Here is a 22,548-nt window from a genome sequence, read left to right as displayed (position 1 = left end):
CCAGCTATTCTCCCCCGAATGCCGGGGAACTCCCAGATTTCCACTCCAAATGGGGGAATTGCACACACTATCAGCCAGAGTTCTCACTTAATTCAATGCATGGAGCACTTGGAGATTTCCATACAAATTAGCAAGCACAAAATGAGCCTGTGCTATGCCCGAGAGTTGGAGTACATCCACTTGGACTTATTGAAAACCAGTCCCAGAAATCCTCTTGTTTACAGTGTCCTCACAGCTGCAGCTTAGCTAAGGGGTGGTTAATAGGCTGCAGATCCGGTGGAAAGCTGGCACCTGAGAAGGAAAGCCGTTGTCCTCAATCTGGAACCGTGCTCCTGTAACATATCACCCTGCCCATCTGAGTTAAGGTCATTTTACACGTTAACCTTGTCACCTAGCATTCTAATCATCCCTTCAATTTTACATGTTAATTCTGTCATCTTGCATATTAACCATCCTCCAATTTTGTGTCATTTTCAAGACTGCTAAGTACATTTATGAAACTCCACCAGTGATCTTAATCCAGCAGAACAAAGACCCACTGTTAATCACAGTCATGGTCTCCATTAAGACTCTATTCCTTACCCGTCCAATACCTCACCAATTTATATATGAGATTCCCTTCTACCTCCCAAAGAGTCTTGATCAGGAGCCCACTTGTAAGCAGTTTTTGGCAGTTTTTGCAGGAAAGAGGTCTCTGCAAGAAGCCCCTTTTTCTTGTCACTTTAGCAAAGCAACATTGCAACTAACTTAAAAAATTTTTTATTGAACTATAGTCAGTTTACAGTGTTGTGTTAATCTCTGGTGTATAGCATAGTGATTCAGTTATACATACATATATTCCTTTTCATATTCTTTTTCATTAAAGGCTATGACAAGGTATGGATAAAGTTTCCTGTGCTATACAGTGGGACATTGCTGTTTATTTATTTTATATAGTTGTTAGTATCTGAAAATCCCAAACTCTCAATTTATCCCTCCACTCCCCCTCCTCCCTGGTAACCACAAGTTTGTTTTCTATGTTTGTGAGTCTGTTTCTATTTTGCAAATAAGTTTACTTGTCTCATTTCTTTTTAGATTCCACATAAAAATGATCTTATACAGTATTTCTCTTTCTCTTTTTGGCTAATGACAATCTCCAGTTCCATTCATGTTGCTGCAGATGGCATCATTCTATTCTTTTTTATGACTCAGTTGTATTCCATTGTGTAAATATACCACAACTTTATCCCATCACCTGTCAATGGACATTTAAGTTGCTTCCATGTCTTGGCTATTGTAAAGGATGCTGCTATAAACATTGGGGTGCATGTATCTTTTCAAATTAGAGTTTCCTCCAATATATGCCCAGGAATGGGATTGCTGGATCATATGGTAAGTCTATTTTTAGTCTTTTAAGGAATCTCCATACTGCTTTCCATAGTGGCTGCACCAAACTACATTCCCACCAACAGTGTAAAAGGGTTCCTTTTTCTCCACACCCTCTCCAGCATTTATTATTTGTAGACTCTTGACTGATGGCCATTCTGACTGGTGTGAGGTCACATCTCATTGCAGTTTTGGTTCACATTTCTCTAACAGTTAGCAAAACATTCTCCAACATAAATCTTAGCAATGTTCTCCTAGGGCAGTCTACTAAGGCAATAGAAATACAAGCAAAAATAAACAAATGGGACCTGATTAAACTTATAAACTTTTGCACAGCAAAGGGAACTATAAACAAAATGAAAAGACTACCTATGGAGTAGGAGAAAATATTTGCAAATGATGGGACTGACAGGGTTTAATTTCCAGAATATGCTAACAGTTCATACAACTCAATAACAAAAAAATTTTAAAAAACCAATCAAAAAATAGGCAGAAAACCTAAACAAACGTTTCTTCAATGAAGACGTACAAATGGCCAATAGGTAAGCTGTAACTAACTTTTAAACCACGCCCTCTGCCTCTGCCTCCACTCTACTCAACTCCAGCTCAAGCACACTTTTCAAATCTTTTGATCACACAATACCTTGCCTAGCCTGTTGGTTCTTTCCTTAGATCAAAGAACTAGAAACAAAGAATAAGTAATTAACAGGTGACCAAATCTCTTCCCCAGCTTCCCTTTCAGTAATCTCATGAACAAACTGGGTGAACAAAACAGCATCTGAAGAAAGATCGCGACAAGGAGTTGACCGGACTGCACACAGTGGGAGACAGTGACAAGATGGATCCCCTATCTCAATGATAAACTGAAATTGCTCCCCATTTTCCCTTTAAAAACTCTTATGGCTGAGCAGAATCTTCAGTGCTGGGTTTTGGAGACATGAGTCCGTCTTCTCCCCAGACTGCTGGCTTTTCTGATTAAAGCAACTGTCCTTTTTACCAACACTTGCCTCTCAAGTATTGGCTTCTGAGCGGTGAGGAACTTAACCTGAGTTGGGTAACACAGTGATTCCAAGTACAAAGCAATCATGGAGAAAAATTATATCCAGAATTCACCATGGAACAGGATACTTAATGGGTCAATTCTAGGGGAATAGCTTTTCCTAATCTCCATATGTTTATCAAGAATCTGGTATTTTAAACAGCAAAAAATATAGAAATATAGATACATGAAATCCAAGATTCTGCTAGACCAGAGCCCTTTAGAGGACACCCTTAGGAGGAGGAGGCTTACTTACAAGAATAAAGTGAGGAAAACACAGCGTTGATGCACAAGCCCCAACATCCAACCTCGACACCTCTTTGGTAGATGAGAAACTCTGTGGAATTGTGTGCCCCATAGGGATCCCCATGGTACACGATCTGAAAGAGAGATTTGGGGCCATTGAGCTACAAGTGCAGGGTGGTAGGGACCCCTTCTCACATACTCTACTTCTCCACCCTTTCCTAGGGCACAGCCCTTATTCCCTCATGACCATGTCACCCATTTCATCCTTTCACACCTCCATTCAAGGACCCTCAGGAGGTCTTAATACCTACTACATCAAGTTTACACAGCATCTCCCTGGATTTTTAACACCCCTCCTTTTACCTAACATCTGGCCCCACCCAACTTAGGCAATCCTGTCACCCATATTCTGGTACAGTCAACAGGCTTCTGACTCACCTCCACACATGCCAGTGTTTTCTCCCCCTCTCCTTTCTCTTCAGCTCCTACTCACCCTTTAAGGTCTGAATTGCACTGCACCTTCTTTATTAAGCCTGCTGTGGCTACTACAGTTCAAGCTGATTTTTCCCTATTTGTTGTATTTGATCAAATACCGGCCCCACGGTGTCCTCTAGGTGTGTAGGGTGTAGTTAACTTCCCTCTGGAACCTGTCTGTAAGCCGCCTCCTTGAAAGTACTCTTTCCTACACTCTTACTGTGCCCTTCCCAGAGGCCAGCCCGGAAGTTCCACAGGTGCCGACTGAGGGATTGCTGTGTGAGTCAGTGAGTGTGTGCAGACGTGTCCGTTACCTGGCCCATGAAGTCTGTGAAGAAGAGCATGTTGGACAGGAAAGCGGTCCATCCAATGAGGTGGCTGATGAAAAGGCAGCAGTAGTGGGGAGGCATGCTTATCAGCGCCCTTAGCAATGACTTCATGGTCATGGTCCTTGGAATCTGGAATAAAACATCAAACAGGTGTGACATTCAGTGTAGACACACAGTCCACTGTGGGAGCCAGCACACAGCCATATTACACATCTGTCAGTCGACCATCACACAAAAGTACAGTTTCTGGGCACTAAGGTTAGCATGAAGCAGTCTCATAGGAGGTATGGGACCTGTTAAACATGTGTGGATACTTAGCAGTTTCTGGCTCAGAGTGGGGCTTCAGGGACACAAGGGTGAAGGGACTGGAAATGGAGCTTGCTTTGAGCCATGATGTAAGAGACATCTAGCTTCCTATCTTTGAATGACAGAACCACTGCATGAGGACCAAGCTCAAAGATCTAAGCCAGCCCTTAAATGATTATAATTCTGTGATTTCTTGACTCTTAGAACAAGATGGCGTCTTTGATCTCCAGCCTCATGATTCTGCTGCTACACTGCAAAAGGATTTTTCAGATATAACTAAGTTTACTAATCAGTTGACTTTGAATTAATGAAAAGGGAAATCATCTGGGGGACCTGAACCAACTCACATGGGCCCTTTAAAAAGATGGCGTTTTCTCCAGCTGGGAGCAGAAGGGGATGTCAGAGAGTCTCAAAGCACAAGAATTTCTGGCTTTGAATGTGGAGGGGGCCACATGGAAAGGACCCGAGTACAGCTTCTAGGAGATAGAAGGACCCCTGGTCATCAGCAAGAAAACAAGGACCTCAGTCCTACAACCACAAAGAGCAACCACCATTCCACCTGCATGAGTTCAAAGCTGATTTCTCTCCATTTGAGCCTCTAGATGAGAAAGTTCCACCAACACCTTGATTTCAGCCTTGTGGCACCCTGAGCAGAGAACCCAGACTTGTGACCTACAGAAATATGAGATAATAAATGTGTGTGGTTTTAAGCTGCTAAATTCATGGTAGTTCATTATGAAGCAATAGAAATCTACTGTATAGAGCCAATCAGCTCCCTGTTCTTGGCCAGGTACCTTCTCTCAGTTTATTTCTCTAGATCCTGCCATGAGCCAACACAAGTAAATGAGCCCTACGTTGAGTCAGAAGTGAAAACACTGTAGAACATAAACAAACACACATACACACACACATCCCCCAGTACATATGCCCCCAATTGTTTAAATCTAGACTTAAATTATGGTAAAAAGCAGAGGCTCTAATTTATTGGTATCAGGAGCATCAAGAGAATGAAAAATTTTGAACTATTGACACAACAGTTTTGAAATGCAAAAAAATGGAACGGCCTTTAACATCTGGTCATGTAAGACAAGCAAGAACCTTGGGAATATTAAGCACTCAGTTGCCCTGAAGACACTGAGACGATAAGCATCAAGCATGGTAGGGTAATAGGTCTTTCTTGTCAGATCTTTATTTATTCTGAATCTTGACATAATGAAATTGGGTCCTGGCTAGTTTATTTATAAGACAGCCTCCTGAAATTTTCTAGTTTAACTACAGCAGCATATTGTTTTATGACTCTTAACCATATGTGATAGTGCTCTTTACTTCTTTGATGCAGAAAATCATATTTACCCCTTGTAAGTTTGTTATACAAGCTGATTTTTTTAATTCATAAATTTGGTAGTATTTAACCACGACTCAATTGATTTTTTAATACTTAGTCAGTATTCAAAAATATAGACATTCTCTTGGAGTTAGTAAAAATAACTATTTTCTACATATAGAATATGGTACTTAGCAAAACAAATGGTGACCATAACAGAAATTCAAAGCAGAATTATTACTTTTTTCCTTGACCACAGGATGAAGCAGTTAAAGGTATAGACTGAGAAACAGCCTGATTTTCATGTCTCAGAGTAAGCAGTTTATCGTCACTTTCTTTCTTTTCTTTCCAAAAATTCAAAATTTTAAAAAGTGAATCTGACCAGCAAGTATTCAGCCTCATTCCAAATACTAATTTGTGCTTCTGTCTTATACGTAATTTTCAGCCTGCTCTCATTGTTAACCTATTTTTTTCTTTCTTCCAAAAATAAATACGGACTTCCAAATTGTACCCAGTCTTTCTGTAAAAGCTGAGGATGCAACTGTTCAAAGCCCTTTTGGATATTTTAACTCAGAATGAAAATGCAGCTGGCACATTATTCACTGACTCTTCAATCCCCTTGGTGAAGTCCTTGCAATGATTCTGAGCCCTTGAGAGTTGTACTGTATGCATTGTGTAACTTTGTCAACTAGAGATTGGGTAGAGATGGATTTATAAGTGAAAAAGTCACAGAGCCACCTGGGGAAGAGAGAACTGTACAAAACTGCCCTCAGGAGACTAAATATTGAAGGGAGCAACTGACGGCATGGAGGACCTGGAGACAGATTTTATGGGATCTGGTTTGAACTCTGAAATAATTCAGGCCTTTTGCCATTAAAAAAAATAAATCACAGTGCTCAAACTGCACAGCCACCCTCACTTTGGAAAGTATGGACTTCAACCAACAATGAAGTCCAGGGCCCTGGCCCTGACACAGTGGAGACTCCCACTGCTCAGCTGGAAGCTCCCAAGATGCACATTTGGAAGAGGAGAGTCAGATGCTTGGCTCTGAGCCTAAGAATTACTCTTTTCTTTCTTATGTTATGTTCCTTTTGTTTTTTAAACCACATAACAGAACCATTCGGAGCCTACAGTGTTGTCCACATGGCACGTATTAATACAAGTTCATTGTATCTGATGCATTTCTTTTCTTAATAGCATGGAGGCTTTTACGCCTTTCAAAAGACTTCCACCCACTAGATTTCATCTGATCTTCACAACAGCCTCGGGGTAAAGTGAGACAGCCGCTGCTGGATGACAGTTTGAGGGTGAGTCATATCCATCAACGGGGCAAAGAGGCAGGGATAATCGATAATACCTACTTATCTTTAGTAAAACCCTGCCTTCTTTTGTTCCTTAAACCACAACTTTTTTTTTCTTCATTTTCAAAGTAATACTTTTCTATTATAGAAATGTTGAAAACAGTGAAGGGTTTAGAAAAGAAAATGAAAACCGCCTGTCAGCCCATCCGCCCAGGGACAGTAACTTCAATGAACACTTTGGGATATATATGCATCCTCTCTATTTTTTCTCTGTATGTGTGTAGTTTTTCCCACAATGGAGATCATTCTTCATATGAATGTGTATTTTGCGTAATTATTATATCTCAAAGAAATCTTCAAAAACATACACATCTTTTAATGATCGAGTGGGTTCCACTGTAGGCTCTCCCATGATTCCTGTGCTGTCTTGCAGAACTGCACAGCACAGGGGCTCCATCCCAGCTAAGATCAGTGGGGAGTGTGGGTGTTCTCCCCCCAGGCAGCCCAGAGCAGGGAAGGGCTAATCAGGTCTCTGCAGATCTAGATTCTCACATTTTCTCTATTTGCTGTGTGATCAAGAGAAAATGAAGCCTTCATCCCGATAACCTCTTAGTTCTTCCAGTTTCCAACCCAGGGACGCTGTCATTTGGAAGAACAACTTTATAATCCTAATCAAAGAGGTGAAATTATTTCTTGTGGCCTGAGGATGATTCCAGGTTTCTTTCCTGGCCTAACATTTTGCAACTGGCTTCAGCTTCCCTGGTTTGATGTTCTGAAAAGAGTCAGGGACAAGAGGACTGGAGGAAAATGCACGCATTTTTCTATTAGGTGCAAAGTTTTCATTCCAAGGGATAATAGCTCCTGGAGATTTTAGGATTCAGTTAAACTTAACAAAACTCTTCACACCAAATAAGGAAACAAAACAAAGACAAAGAATAATTTTTTTAAACATGAATAAAGGCAAGAACAAGAATCTTTTTTCCTCAGTAAAGAGAAAAGAATTTACCTGTTCATCAGGATTTTTGGGTTTTCCTCCTTGCAGCACCAGCTCTGGGTTTACATAACCATTTTTCACTTTCTCAATAGACCCATACTGGTACGTTCTGTTGGATGACACCGCAAGGTCGCAGGGGGCTTGCTGTGCGGGAATGTCTTTAAGCGAGACTTCAGGGATACTGCACAGATGGATGATAAAACACAAAGAGAGCACCAAAGACGAGAAGAGGAACATGACCTGGAATTCTGTGCCCAGCACTCTTCCCAGTTCCAGGTGGGCCCAGTCGATAGCACCCAAGACGTAACCCAGGGCACCTCCCAAACCTGGAAAGCAAGAAAGAGCGGGATTAGCATAATTAGAACCATTTTCTCTTGCCATCGTGCGAGGGCCCCCCCCTTCAGTGGGAAAGCTCTCTAAGGCCGGCAGAGGCAGCCTGCTTATGACTGGAGAAGCAACAGAGGGAGAGGCTACGACACCTGGGCCAGGAAGCGGGGGTTCAAGGCCCAGGTCCAGCATGTACTTGCAGTGACCTTGGACTTGCTCACTCATAATAGGGGGATGATAATAAAAGAGTAACCTACTGGTAGGGTCACAATTGGAAAGTGGAATAGTGCCAGCCACATAGTAAGTGCTTAGTTAATACTGCCGCCGTCTGAAGTTCTAAACGACACTCTCTACACTGCTTAAGGACCAAAATTCCTGGCCTTATAGAGTCCCCAAAGAAAACCAATTTCTGACTGCAATAAAATATAATTATTGTCTTATCATTTATTGATTAATAAGCTTCTTAGGGTGACACAAGTTTGCAGAGATCTTGGAATCTGTCTTCTTTCCTTTATGAAAAGCTAAAGGTACTCGTTCCCAGTTGACAGGCACAGAACAAATGAAAACAAAAGTTTAAATATGGATTGCTAACAACCTTGTTATCCTCTCACAGGACCCTGGACCTGCAGTCTTCCTGAGCTTGCTTTATCTGCTTGTGCTTAACGACAGTGTGGCTCGAGGGACACTGAAGAAGAGCTCCTCGAAACTGATCCTGCCCTGATGAATCATATGTCTGATATTCATTCTTTGTGGGTTCCTGTCTTAAAATGCAAGCCCTCCTAGTACGGGCAAGACGTTGCAGGACTCAGCGCCAAGGCAGTAGGTGCTCCTCAGACGCTTCTCTGGGCAGCAGGCACCAGTGACTTCTGGGGAGGCTGGGCCGAAGCGGGGTGTTCCTGGGGGTGGGAAGATGTCCCAGGAAGCAAGCAGAGGGATGCCAAACACACCTCCTACCTATGTCCCAAGCTTACATAGGGCTGACCCTCCTGTCACTTACCTTTAAATATCAATCTCCCATCATGCCTTGCCAAAGACAAATATCTACCTAGTTAGGGCAGCTTTTTGTTTGTTTGTTTATATTTTTCTTGTGTGAGTGGAGGCTCCATTTTATTTCCCAGATAAAGACAACATCCTCTTAAATCAGAGAATCAAGGAAGAAAACAAATCTTAAAGGAATTCTCTATCTCTAACCAGAAACACTTAAGGCTTACACAAACCCTGATCCCAGGAACACAAATCTGAGGGCCAAGTACCATGAATCCTAATTTATCCAGAACAGTGGAAAAATGGATGCTTCTGGTCACTTCACATTCTGGCTAGTTGCAGTTTACCACGAGGCTATTTACAGATGAAAAAAAACTGTTTAACCATTGAATTCCAAAAATAAAGCATCATTATCATGCTCTGAGTGCCAAAGGATTTTAAGGTGGAATTAGGGGAAATGGCGGCCAACACGGTGCAATGAAAAAAACATGTTCTCTGCCAGCAGGGAATATATGGTCTAATTATGGGTGATGGGCAGATAAACAGAGAAATGACACATTTGGTGACCTGTTTGCGTGGTAGGTGCCCTGGTTGGCTCGGAGAGGAAGGGGAGGCCCTTGAGGCGGTCACACTGCTGCTGATGCAGAGAGCAGTTCTGGGGCATGTGGTGCCTCGGGTCACCATTAGACAATAACACTCTTTGTTCAACCATGGAGAATCCTAGGTTGTCAGAGGTCATGTGCTGAGCCAAGCAGTCAGCCAACAAGAATCACGAAAGGCCCAGCACTATTGCAGGGTCTGCCTAAGCCGGGATTCTCAACCTCGGCTCTACTGACACCTGGGGCTGGCTAATGCTTTGTCGTGGGGGCTGTTCTGCACGGTGCAGGATGTTTAACACCCCGCCGGCCTCTCCCTGCTAGACGCCAGTAACAGCCTCTCCATTGGTTATGACAACCACAAATATCTCCTGACATCGCCAAATGTCCCCCAGGGGACAAAATGGGCCCCAGCTGAGAACTCAAGACCTTGATCAACCTTATGGAAAACTGACACATTCCTTTTTCAAAACTATTTATCATTTGTAACTAGGCCAGTGGTTGTCATATTGTCATTTATTTCTCTTAACCATTTATGCCTCTTTTCTTCAAACTTATTGTTCCACTGAGCAGAGGAAATGTAGAGCAGAAGACCCCTGACTCTTTGATAGAACTGATATGTGAAACAAATCCTCCACTGTACAGAGGAACAGTGGCTTTATTTTATGAATAGAAATATATGGATATAAATAAAATGATCGACTTAGATACTGACTCAAACCCTTGAGTCCTACAATTGGAAGGTTTCCTAGTCCAGTTTTACGCCTACTAGTTTAGTGTACTGCAATAAATATTGATTATACCGTATAGCGCAGGGAAATAGATACAAGATCTTGTGGTAGCTCACAGCGAAAAAAAAATGTGACAGTGAATATACATACATTCATGTATAACTGAAAAGTTGTGCTCTACCCTGGAATTTGACACAACATTGTAAAATGACTATAACTCAATAAAAAAATGTAAAAAAAAAATACTGAGCACTAAATGTATGTAAAAATCGACACCAGCTTCTGGAGGTGTAGACATAAGACAGAGCAGCCCATCCTCTCTTCTCCAGAAGGAGGTTCCAAGTGGGAGAAACAGATAAGTAAACAGCTACTTTCAAAAAACTGTGATAAATGATGTTTGAACTGTGAGCTGGGTACTCAAAGAGTGTAGAGGAGTTCTGAAGGGTTTAGTTATTATTGGAGCTTAGTTAATGGTATCAAATGATGTTGATTATTAATAATTATTAAAGGATTCCTATGAATTAGCAGTGATGTTCACAAGCATTCAATGTATCAATGAATCCAAAGACTTCAGAGGTAGAAGGATGTTTGGAACTGGTCTAGTTGAATTAGATAAGAAAACCACAGGAGGTAGCATGGAAGGAAGGGGTTTGGAATTATGCCTGATTTCCATTCCCACCGGTGTGCTTTCTAATCATGTGGTCTTGGGCAAGTATCCTTTGAGAACTGGGGGTGGTGATGCCTCCTTGTTTGAGTCTTGTGAGGCTTAACCTGACAATACACGTAAAGCACCCGCATATACCGGGGCAGAACCAGGCCCCAAACTGAGCGCCCTGCTGACCTCCTACAGAAGTGCTAACCCCAAAGCCTTGCCCAGAAGCAGGAGAAGCTGACTGCTGCCCTGAGGGGAACAATCTGCCAGGAGCTGGCTGGAAGGACGTAGTCGTTCTGGACCCAGTGACTAGAATCAAGAAGCCACTCTGAGGGGTGAGACCTCGGCTTACCGCTGACCTAGTGTGGCCTGTGGCAAAAATACCACACGAGATCACTCATATGTGGAATCTAAAAAACAAAGAAACAAACAAACAAAAAACAAAGCGTAAATACAGGACAGAAATAGACTCACAGACAGAGAATACAGACTTGTGGTTGCCAGGGGCGCGGAGGGTGGGAAGGGATAGACTGGGATTTCAAAATTGTAGAATAGATAAACAAGATTACACTGTATAGCACAGGGAAATATACACAAAATGTCATGGTAGCTCACAGAGAAAAAAATGTGACAATGAGTGTGCATATGTCCATGTATGAAAAATTGTACTGAACACTGGAATTTGACACAACATTGTGAAATGATTATAAATCAATAAAAAATGTTTAAAAAAAAAGTATTGTGGAAGAAATGTGTATTTCAAACCTGGAAAGGGTAAAAATTATAACTGCCTGGCTTTTTAAAATATCATTATAGAGCAGTGCTTGTTAAACTTTAATGTGCACATGGATGTCTTCTTAAAATGCAGGTTGTTTCAGCCCATTCAAGCTGCTATAACAAAAAATACCATAAACTTGGTAGCTTATAAACACCGAACATTTATTTCTCACAGTTCTGGAGGCTGGGAAGTCCAAGATCATGGTGTCAGCATTTTCGGTGTCTGGTGAGGGCCTCCTTCCTCACTGACAGCCCTGCTCTCACTGTAATCTTACTCAGCAGGAGTGACAAGGGAACTTTCTTGGGCCACTTTTGTAAGGCCACGAATTCGGTTCATGAGCCCCCATGACCTAATCACCTTCTAAAGGCCCCATCTCCTAATGGCATCACATTAGGCATGAGGTCTTCAACATACAGATTCTGGGGGGCACAAACATTCAGTCCACAGCACAGGCTCTGATTTTAAAGATGTAGGGTGGAGCCTGAGACTCTGCCTTCCTTTTAAGCTTCCCAATGACACCAGTGCTGCCAGTTCACATATCCCTTTTTGAGTAGCCAGGTGACAGAGAAATTTCCAATCAACCTGCTCAACACTCATCTGATATTCTTGGAAATAGGACCTTATTGTCATAGGATATTTGACCAACAAGTCACAACTGATAAAGCACAATGAAGTGCAGTCCTGCAAAACTGGGGTTAATTTGTAGACATTAATAGGGTTTATGTTTTTCATCAAGTTTTTGTAACCTGGTGAAACTATGAGAGAGGAATGATAGTTTTATTGCCTTGTAGACGGCTAATCAAATTTGTATCAAATGTAGCATTTTTTCTTTTGCTAATATCACACACACACACACTGCAAGAACGTGAGGAAGTTCTTTACATCTTCCCTTTCAGTTCCCTCATTAATTAGTTAAGTAAAACATGCTACAAGTAACTGAGAGACTGTCCAATCCTCTCTTCTTTTAAGGAGGGAAGAACAAACAAAACAGGCAAAACTCTTCTGTTTGTCCCAGACCTACTGTGGGACCCAGCTAGCTAACAGTTAGAACAGAACATGCCCTGAAGGAAGAGTGGGCCATTGGGAAATTATTTCAATAGTTAGTTACCATATTAAAACAATGGATGGAAACATTTAACTTTATCTAGTCACACCTTCAGATATGATGTGGGCCAGCAAAGGGTTGTAGGAAATCACTGAATGCTTCCCTTTTGTCTTCCTCTGCTTAAGCTAAGGATTTATCTTCAAAATATTTATATCCAAAACAGAGTGTGGTCATCTTAGCTCCAACAAAGGCTAAGGGCAACCCCACATCTGCATCCAGACCGCATCTATCTCTACTGCCAACATCAGACTCGCCGGCGCCCCTGGAATCAAAGACCAGGCTACTGACCAAATCATAAGCTGAAGCATCCAAAGGACAGCTGCTTGCACATTAGTTAACAACAAAGAGAGGCCCGCAAGTGGTCCAGCTGGCTCCTCCATCACAGGGCGAGGCCGCGACGTCAAACTCAGACCAGAGCCAATCCCATGAGAATGAATGGCCTGGCAGACACTGTATTTCATAACTAATGATACAGCCTGAACAATGGTTCATCCTGGAAAAGGCCAAGCATACAGAAATATGTATGGTTTTTTTCTTTAATCTTCAACTATAATAGGTAAAATTGGAAACTGGGAGAGTTTTAGGACCAAGGAATGTCCTATAAAAGAGTCTGAGCCAAGCTCTGCACCTCCCATTAGGTGCCTATGACTGCCTCCCTGCTTCAGGTGTGTGACTGCACAAACAGCTCCGACAGAGAAAGAGCTCAGGTGGAGAGAGCTGTCAGTGTGCTGCTGGCTACTGAACCTCAGCGCCGGGACGGGCTGGGACCCCACTTCCTGGGGGGCTCATGACATAGGCGTTCTGATTCTTTTCTATGTGTTGAGAAAACAGCAATTAACGTGTCAGATTAGGTTCCTACCTACACCAATCACATACAAACACACATACATTAAATCCAGAGTTAACTGCTGTGTCCCAGTTACTGGGTGTGTATGACTGTGTGTGTGTGAGACAGAGTTTGTTTATCAGCGGAAATGGATGGAGCATCTACTCTCACCAGGAACCATGCTGGCAATTGCAGATACAGACCACGTCTGCCCTCCTGGAAGCTGAGGGTATAAGGAAAACCAACAAAAAGACATGCATGCTTTGTTTAAAGAGAGAAGACACAAGCACACTTGACATTTCTTTACATTTACAAGGCAACTTGTTTCTTAAAATATGTGAGATATTTAAAGTATTGACCATGGTTTCTGTCCACCCACCACTCCCCAGGATCTCCCTGGGCCCTTCCTTCACAGTCAAGCTGAGCCAGGATGCCTCACTGCTTTGAGGGAAGGACATAAAAGTAGAAAGCAGAGAAATAAGAATGTGTCTCCTGGCTTCTGAGCTTCAAAAGCCCTTAGGCTCCAAAGGCGTAGACAGTAGATTCAGTAGAAAAATGTGATTTAAGAACGAGGCTTCCCAGAATAGGCAGGGCATTCGTGTTGGGTGCACATATGCTGGTGAATCCTGAAGGCAGTGGTGGTTCTGCTCCTTGCTGGACCTAGCTGGGGATGGTACATAGGAGGTGGGGAGCAGAACCTCCTGCAGAAGACTTGGGGGCTCTAAGAGCAGAAGACCCCAGGGAGACACGAAGACCTCGAGGAAGAAATGGCTGTGCAGTGGGTCAAGAAAGGTGAGCTTATCCTGTGTCAGACTCTGTTCTAAGTGCTTGACATGTACTGACTCATCCCGTCCTCACAACAACCTTTGAAGACGGTACTACGGTGGATTCTTATTATTAGTGGCAGTCACGTTCTACAAAGTCCCCACAAACACCGAATTCATGAATAGTAAGCTATTGTCCAAGGGGAAATACAGGATTAAACTCCTTCAAACCTCTAGTCTCACTTTCATCAACTGATCAACTCGTAACCTTGTTTTATGTGTATTTCTATTTAAAGATGCGTCATTTAACATATTGTTGTTTCATTAACATTGAATCCATGGCTAACAGCACTGCAACTCATACCTGAACAAAGCTTATGTAACACACATATTTTCTCCATAAGGCACATCACAATGTTCTTGCACTAATGAATCTGAGACAGCACTTCAGCACCACATTTGGGGCCATTTTAAACAGTGAAATCGCCAAAAAAAAAAAAATGGGGGAAAAAATTGGCACTAAAGATACCACGGAAAGGACTCTTGTTTATGGTATGAGAATCAAAACAAGACAGTAGTGTCACCTTGATCAACCTCAGCCAGGAACCAGAACATTGGGTGACAAATTTTTTCCTTTCTTCTCTGCATGTGTCTGCAAATGACTGCAAACAAGCTGTGAAGTACTGATTTTGGCGTCGCAAATAAATTTTAGTGAGCAGATGACTTCACAAATATGGAATCCATGAATAATGAGGATCAGCTCTATTTTGATCTCCATTTTAGGGACACAGAAACCAGAGCATAGAGAGTTTGCAGCCCCTAGAGTTCACCTGACACTGGCAGGCATGGGAATAGCAGAATGGCATGGGGGTGGGGGTAGCTGAGAATCCCAGGTTCTGAAGGGGCCCTGCAGACCTGGAGGAGAGAGAACACAGCTGTGACCAGTTCAGCCTGATCCCTGAGACTTGGAGGGATGGGGGACATCCTAGTAAAATGCCAGTGTGAACAGATGACGCTAAAACCCAGATCCTCCCTGCCCCGAGACCCTTGCATTCTAAGCACCCAGAACTTAGCTGCAACCCTCGGGGAAAGAGGTGGGAGAACATTCGTTTTGGGGTTTGAGATTCATACCCATTTCAGACATAAAGATTCATCCAACATTTTCTATCACTGAGCATCAGCTAAGCCGTAGGCTAAAAAATCTGCAGCAAAGCAACGTCCAAATCATATTCTTCTTAATCAATGCAGGGAACTAGGGGAGGGTGTTTGCCACAGAGGGTAAGAGCACTGACATCACACTTTGCATTGCTGTGAAGTGTGTCTACCGCAAGAATGGTTCCTGTAAAAGCATTCACCGTCATTATCCCACCATTTTCCCAAAGCAGCCTTCTCTATTTGAGCCTGTGAATGACCATTGCTATCCTAATTCAGACAAGATTCCTGAAACTTCTCATTTTCTGACATGACACATAAATCTGACTCTTGTTTCTTTTCTTGCTTAAGGATTAGAAATGGTCAAGCCATCAATGGGCCCGGTTCTGGAGTTTTAAGTCTACAGATTTCAGTTCAGAGTTGCAATAGCTCATTTCACTGTAAGGTAAAGTGTGTGGAGCACTTTGCAAAATGCTCTAACTCCTCCTAGTGGTGACCAAGTAACACGGAGCTGCATCAGGCAGCCCTTGCGGACACTGAAAGTCTTCTCAGCGCCCTCCACTGCTTTGCCCAGCAGCAGCTGCGGTGACCAGTTCTAAGCCAGTCTCTGCTCAGGTGCATCTGGAAAGTGCCTTGCCTGAGGGAGCCACACTCCGGTGGGGGCAGCACTCATGCAAGGGAGGTTAACACCCATGGGATCACCCTGCTGGACCAGTGGAGACTGGAGCCATTGGATTTATCACCCCTTCCCTCCTCGATGCCCCCAGATGGAGAGTTCTGAGAAGCATGTCAGAAGGCTCCTCTGAGGATCCTGACGAGATAGAGGACAGCCACTCAGCACAAAGGCCAAGTCTGTAAGGCTTATTGACTTGGCCTGTTCCACTTCTCCATCCCCTCGCTCTTGCTCTCTGCAGTCCCTTCCCAAATCAACTTTCTGCATATAGACTTTCCCTGGGGCTCAGCTTTTAGAGGAATCCAGACAAAAACATGAACCAGGTCTTTGGTGGGTTGGCTGGTTGGTTAGTTTCTGCCCCTAGTCTAGTCTACCACTACCCAGCTGTGTGACCTTGGGTTAGTCACTTACCTCTTGGCAACACAACTTCCCCACAGGTAAAATGAGGATGTTAAAAATAAAATTTCTGTCCCACCAATATTTCTTGAGCACACTCCCAGAGCCATTCTAAGCACTAGGGGTGCAGCACCACACAGGAAAGACACTGTTCCTGCCTCCAGAGAGCTTATATGTTGACTGCAGAGGCAGACAATAAACAAATGAGCAAACGCCATGTTATCAGATGGTCACGAACACATCACTGAGGGGGAGCTATAGGACACAGACTGCAACAAGGAGAGAAAGTAAACCAAGCTGGCCAGTTGGTACCTGGGGAAAGAACTTTTCAGGCAGACAACAGAGCCAGGAAAAAAAAAAAACCCTCGGGGCTCCCTTCTCTAACCTGCCTCTGAGATTCTTTGGGAGGTAGGTGCTGAGTGGGAAAAGAAATGGCAGTTTGGAGACAATAACTGTTTTGCCCTAAGTCATTCACGCACCCTCCAAGCTGAAATTTCCGAATCCTTGGTTTCTGCTCTGGCCACATCCTTTCTAATCTGCTTGAATGAGGAGATGTGAAAGTTCACCAGGGGTGGAAACTTCAAAGGGAAGCCAGCGGATGAAAGAAATCTACTCAGGCAGCCATGAGTCCTGAAGGAGAAGTTAAAATCAACTCTAACATGAAACGCAGCTTCTTTCCATTTGCGTAGAAGGTTTGGTCAAAGGGGCCTCTGTCCAAACTTCATTTTTAGGACTCTTTTCTTGGTGTTTAATCATTTCTGATCTGGCCATTTTTACGCATACTTTGAAGTATTAAAGAAACAGGAAAGTTAAAAGAGGCTAAGCCTAACAAGTTTCCCCATTCTTCTTCCAAAGATGTTCAAGTTTCTTGCTGAGTCTTAATATACAAATAAAACTTTTGCAAACCCAGTGAAGATGGAGGAAGTCAGGTAAATATAACATTTGGTGTTGAATCCTTTTAACATGGTTTCTTGCTCTGGCCCTGGGGCAGTCTACCAGGATATTAGTAATTAACATCGTGTAAAGATTCACAACCCTGTGAGGAAACAAAAGTTCAGAAATACTAAGGCGACTTGGCAGGAGGTGGAGCCAGGATTTGATCTGGGATGGCCTTCCCCTTCATGCCTCATTCCAGCCTCCGGGGGACAGACAGAGCCTACTGCTAAGGAGAGCGAAGCCTCAGATTAATTTAGCAACGTGTGCTTGGTTAGAAGTATTTTAATACAGAGGAGGCATTTCCTTTTGGTGAGTGTGGGTTGCACAGCCTCAGATGCACCCTGAGGTGAAGGCGTGGGGTGACCGGCAGCATGGCTACCACTTACGCCAGGGATGGAGGGCAGGTGGAGTTACCTTTTAACATAAGAGACAGAAGAAGCTGGGGGGCCAAAATGTCCTTCAGGGAGCCAGTAGAGTCTTTTCTTTTTTTAAAGAAAAAGTAAGAAATATGCTAGAAAATATTTTGGCAGTGAACCCTTGGACACTTACTTGCAAATCATTTGGAATTGATGGGCCTGGACTGAAGCTCTGAAATAAATAAAAAGAATTTCAATCTATTTAGCTCATTGGAGACCTCAGATAAATGATATGTTACTGCTGATGAAAATTAAAATGGGCCCTGACACTGAACATGCCTTTATCATAAAATGATTGTTTCAGGCAGACTGCTATGGCCATCTCTTTGCCAAGGTCATGAAAATTCAAGAGGTCTGGTGTGTATGCAAAGGCTGAGCAAAATGATGATGCACTGCTGACTATTTTTCACTCCATTTTTAATGTGGTCTCCCACTCAGAGCGAGGACACCATGGTGGGGCCACACATCCATAGTTACCTCAACAGAATTCAACCATTCACACTTTGGAAAGAGGGAAAGAGAGAGCAAGAAAGATAAGAAGAACGTCTGAAATAATCTGGGTTGTCCTATCTGCTGTTCCGGTCACTGAGCCCATGTCCGGAAGTAGACACTAAAGAGGAGATGAATCTGCAGACATATTTTTATGTATCCATCACTGTGAAGCTCTATAGACATAGAACAAGGCATGCGGTATTCTATGAATGATCAAATAATGCATCCCTTAAGCAGGGACTTTAGAATTTAAGCCTTAAACAAGGTGAGACGTCACTGTGTTCTTTTATAAGAGGAAGATATTTTAAGTTGTTTTTTCCTAGTAGGGGAAAGAGCTTGCTTTGAGCCGTCCACACACCCTTGGGGGTCCCCCTATAACCAGAGGCAGGTGACTGAGGTCCAGGGTTCGGTGCTGGTCATAAGACAAAGCAAAGTAACTAAATGAACATATTCATCTGATTGATGCAATCTGCCACGCAGTTGAACATGATGTAAATTTGCATGAAATACAAGCAAGGTTAAGAAACTGAGAGTCTCCTTTTACATAGCTAACATTTCTAAGTGCCTGGTGACAACAAAACAGTAAGTTAAAAGCCACGGGGAATTTGCAGGTGAATCCTCATGTTTTCACAAATCTTGTAGAAGAGATGGATAAATCCACAGTGGATTGTAATTCAGGGGAGAGTGTAAATATAACAAAAGTGATCAGGTAAAATTGTGAACATGAGTATAACTTTAAAATACAATTATCTCTTCATTATTCACTAATAGATTGGACTTTGAAAGCTCTGGCTGTCACTTTCTTACAATAGTCTTGGTCCTTAATTGTTCTCATTAGGTTAATACTCAACTGTGTTTGTGTTCTATGTGGTAGCTACTAGTTTGGGCCTATTCAATAATTATTACCCTCCCTCCCAGCTAACGGAACCCCCTTTCCACCACCACACACACACACACACACACACAGACTCTCTCTTTTTTCCAACTTCCTAGGCCCCTGGGTGCTCATGTGACCTAATTCTGCCCAATGAGAAACAAGCAGAAGTCTGTGGGCTTTCTAAGAAAGCTTTTGTTTTCTTTATTAAAAGACATGTTGAGGCCCTAACCCTCAAAGTGAACATGGTTGGAAATAAGGCCTTTAGGAAGTAATTAAGGTTAAATGAGGAGACAACAATGGGGCCTTACTCCATAAGACCAACGTCCTGATAAAAAGAGGAAGAGACACCAGGAGTGCACGCACAGAGGAAAGGCCACGTGAGAGCACAGCGAGAAGATGGCCAGGTGCAAGCCAAGAGGGATCTCACCAGAAAGCACCCTGCTGACACCTTGATCTTGGACTTCCAGCCTCCAGAATGGTGAGGACATAATTTCTGTCCTTTAAGGCCCCCAGTCTGGCATTTGGTTATGACAGCCCTAGGAGACCACACAGGCACAGGGGAGGTAAAATTCAGGATGTGTGTGTGGTGAACTGTAACCACTCTCTCTTCCCGCTGGAGTTATCCACGTGGCTATCTTTATGTTCATCCACTTGACAAACTTTTATATTTTGATGATGTTGTGGGTGGAAGCTCTGACCAAGTTAAAAATTAAGTCTGCCTGCAATTTCGAAAAGAGTGAGGGGCCTTCTCCCCAGGAAAGGGGTTTGAAGAAAGTTTCTAAGCAGCTTTGACTTCCAAAGGGAGAAAAGGAGGAAGGGAATTTCAGTGTAAAGTAGACCTTGAATCTAGAAAGGAAAGGGTAGTGTCCTATGTTTGTTTCATTAATATTTATTTTGAGCATCTATGGCATGCCAGGCAGTGTTGGAGGTACCAGGGATGCTGTGAGCAAAACAGACCTGGAGTCTGTGCCTAGGAACTTGCTGGGAAATTGCTCAGAGCACAGAGAATGTGGAGGGAGTAAGGGAAATAAAGCTTGAAGGATAGGATGAGAACAGATTGTGAGGAGTTTTGAACCCTGCCTAGGAATTTGTTCTTTACTCAGTAGGCAAATGGGGAGTGATGAGAAAAAATGCATATTTTATGGCAAGGCAAGAAAAATTTAAACATAAAATTTTCTCTCTACCCATCTATGCCTCTACTCCAGCCCCCTCTTTGCACTGTGCATCTGTATTATACATTAACCAGACCGCCTTAAAGGATTCAGGGATACTTGCTTGATAAAGAGCACTTTTCTCCTGGCACTAGCATGGTAACTCCCTAAGAGATAGCACTCCTTTCTTAATCCTGTAAGGAGTCACGATGAACCACTTACTCACCTTGGACGTGAAGATCTGGACTATCTGAGCAGTCGACATGTCATGCATAACCCTTTGTCTCATATATAACTGTGCTTTGACCTCCAATGGAAGGAACAGTTCTTAGAGCTCTCTGAGCGACTGTCTCTTGGTTTATAATCTTCAGGCTGACTCAAATAAAACTCTCTCTTTCTTTCTTCAGTTGACTACTGATTAATTAATTTTCCATCCCCAGGAGCCACTGCAGGTCATTGATTATGAAAGCACCCTGGTATAGCTGTCATTTAGGAATCTGAATCTGGAAGCTGTGTGCTGGTTCACTCGGAATAGGAAGACATTAGAGACTGGAAAAACAAAGGATAAGTACGAAAGCTCAGACAAGACATAGTGAGAGCCTAAACCAAGGGCATGTGAAAATTACACATGCTTCCTGAGACCACTGTTTGTTACTATCAATAGACAACCTCAAGATATTTTCTCAAAGTCAATAGAAATACTACCATATGCTAATCTTGGAAAAGTCCCCAAAATACAGAGTTCAATCTTCTAATATCAGAGGCAATAAAGCAGAGGCTATTTGGCCAAGACTAATACTGGTGTAAGACAAGAAGGAGTGGCCACATTGCCCAGAGTACTTCAGAGCAATAAAACCCTCCATGTGTCAGGGTCAAAAGCCAAAAAGTCTCCCGTGATCTTGCTGTAATTAATTTCAGCAAATTATGATAAAGTAAAGCAGCAGGTATTATGGGATTTAAATCAGGAGAAATCAGTTTGCATCTCTATTCTGGGACCTTCTAGCTGTAGACAGTGTGGTCAGGGACCAGTGACGGATGGGGTGGACTCCCGCTCCTCCACCTTCCCTAAAGCAAGGACGAACTCCCGTCTCTGCTGGGCAGCCCCATTCTTCCAGTGTTCACCATTCAAATATTTGCTCAAACAATAAATTTTGACCCGATGGCTTCTGTGTGCAGGCTCTGCTCTTGGCTCTAGAGACATAAACTGAACAAAACTCAAGATTCTTCTTCTCCTGAGAACTACCTGACCTTCAGAGGAGACAGAATATGCCAAAACATAAAATAAATACATTGGCTGGGCCATGAAGACAATCAAATAGAGCCCTTACTATCTAGGTATAAAAATGCTCCCAGGCCAGGATCATGCTATAGTCCTGTGTACGACCCTCCAGTGCTAGAACAGTCCTAACTGGAGCTCTATAAAGCATGTGGAACATTAGTAGCACTGTTTGAAATGAAGGACCCAACAGCAACCAAAGGAGGCTGGTAATGGCCCCAAGCGTTGGAAGGGAGCACCCCCATAGTCTTTTTTCATGGTCTTTTCCAAACCAGGAGGTTGAGAAAATGCCAACTCTTTATATGACTAAGAAATCTCTAAGATTTGAAGTTCTTTAATTTGCTTGGTTTGTTTCTATTTTTACTTTTAAATGTGATTCTTGGGACACCTGCCACAGACTCATCTGGGACTGTCATTAAAAATGCAAATTTCTGGGCCCCACCCCAAACCCACTGAATCAAAATACCTGGGGGAGGGGCCTAGGGAGCTGCATTTTTAACAGACTCCTAAGTAATGCTGATGCTACATGTTACTCATTTAAAAACTAACAACGTCAAAACAAAAAGTAAAAAGCTCTTGCATAAACCTCCTCTATAAAAACTCCACACCCTGTCACAAGCTGACTTTGTTTAGAGAAATACACCGGAAGACAGAGCCCTCGTGATGGGAGTGTTTCATCATCTCAATGGATCCATTCATTCAAAAAATTCGAGTGCTGAGACACTGAGTGGCTTCAGTGGAAGGGCCTCCCTGTGCTGGGAGCTGAAGGATAGACTTTCTGGAATATTCCATACCTGTGAAGAGGGCATGGTAGTGGAGGCCCCTCTCCTTGTCCTGATAGGTGCAGACATCAAATAAGTAGGCTTTGATGGGCCCATCAATGAAGTCAGCAGCAAAATCAAAGAGAACCACACCTATCATGGTGATGCTTATGGCCCAAATTAGCTTCCTCCTTGGGTCAGCAATCAAAGCTGAAAGAGAAACAAACATTGGTCTTCTAAATCCTGCTTTAGAATGATCTGCATTTTTATTTCCACC

The 22,548-nt window shown here is 42.9% G+C and overlaps 1 protein-coding gene across 1 annotated transcript in view; it reads right to left on the bottom strand.

Moving 5' to 3' along the window:
* The window catches only part of SLC45A2 (solute carrier family 45 member 2), a 31,020-nt gene that overhangs the window by 5,776 nt on the left and 2,696 nt on the right, over positions 1 to 22,548 (bottom strand). The window contains exons 2-5 of the mRNA XM_006199650.4: positions 22,305 to 22,481; positions 7,391 to 7,704; positions 3,439 to 3,582; positions 2,661 to 2,784 (exon numbers count right to left, since the gene is read on the bottom strand). Coding sequence (XP_006199712.1) covers positions 2,661 to 2,784; positions 3,439 to 3,582; positions 7,391 to 7,704; positions 22,305 to 22,481 — 759 coding nt within the window. The remainder of the gene's footprint in view (positions 1 to 2,660; positions 2,785 to 3,438; positions 3,583 to 7,390; positions 7,705 to 22,304; positions 22,482 to 22,548) is intronic.

Source organism: Vicugna pacos, chromosome 3 (genome assembly GCF_048564905.1).
Source record: "Vicugna pacos chromosome 3, VicPac4, whole genome shotgun sequence".
In the NCBI taxonomy this organism is placed as follows: domain Eukaryota; kingdom Metazoa; phylum Chordata; class Mammalia; order Artiodactyla; family Camelidae; genus Vicugna; species Vicugna pacos.
Note: the sequence above shows the minus strand (reverse complement) of the source record. Positions and strands in the feature narration are given on the sequence as shown.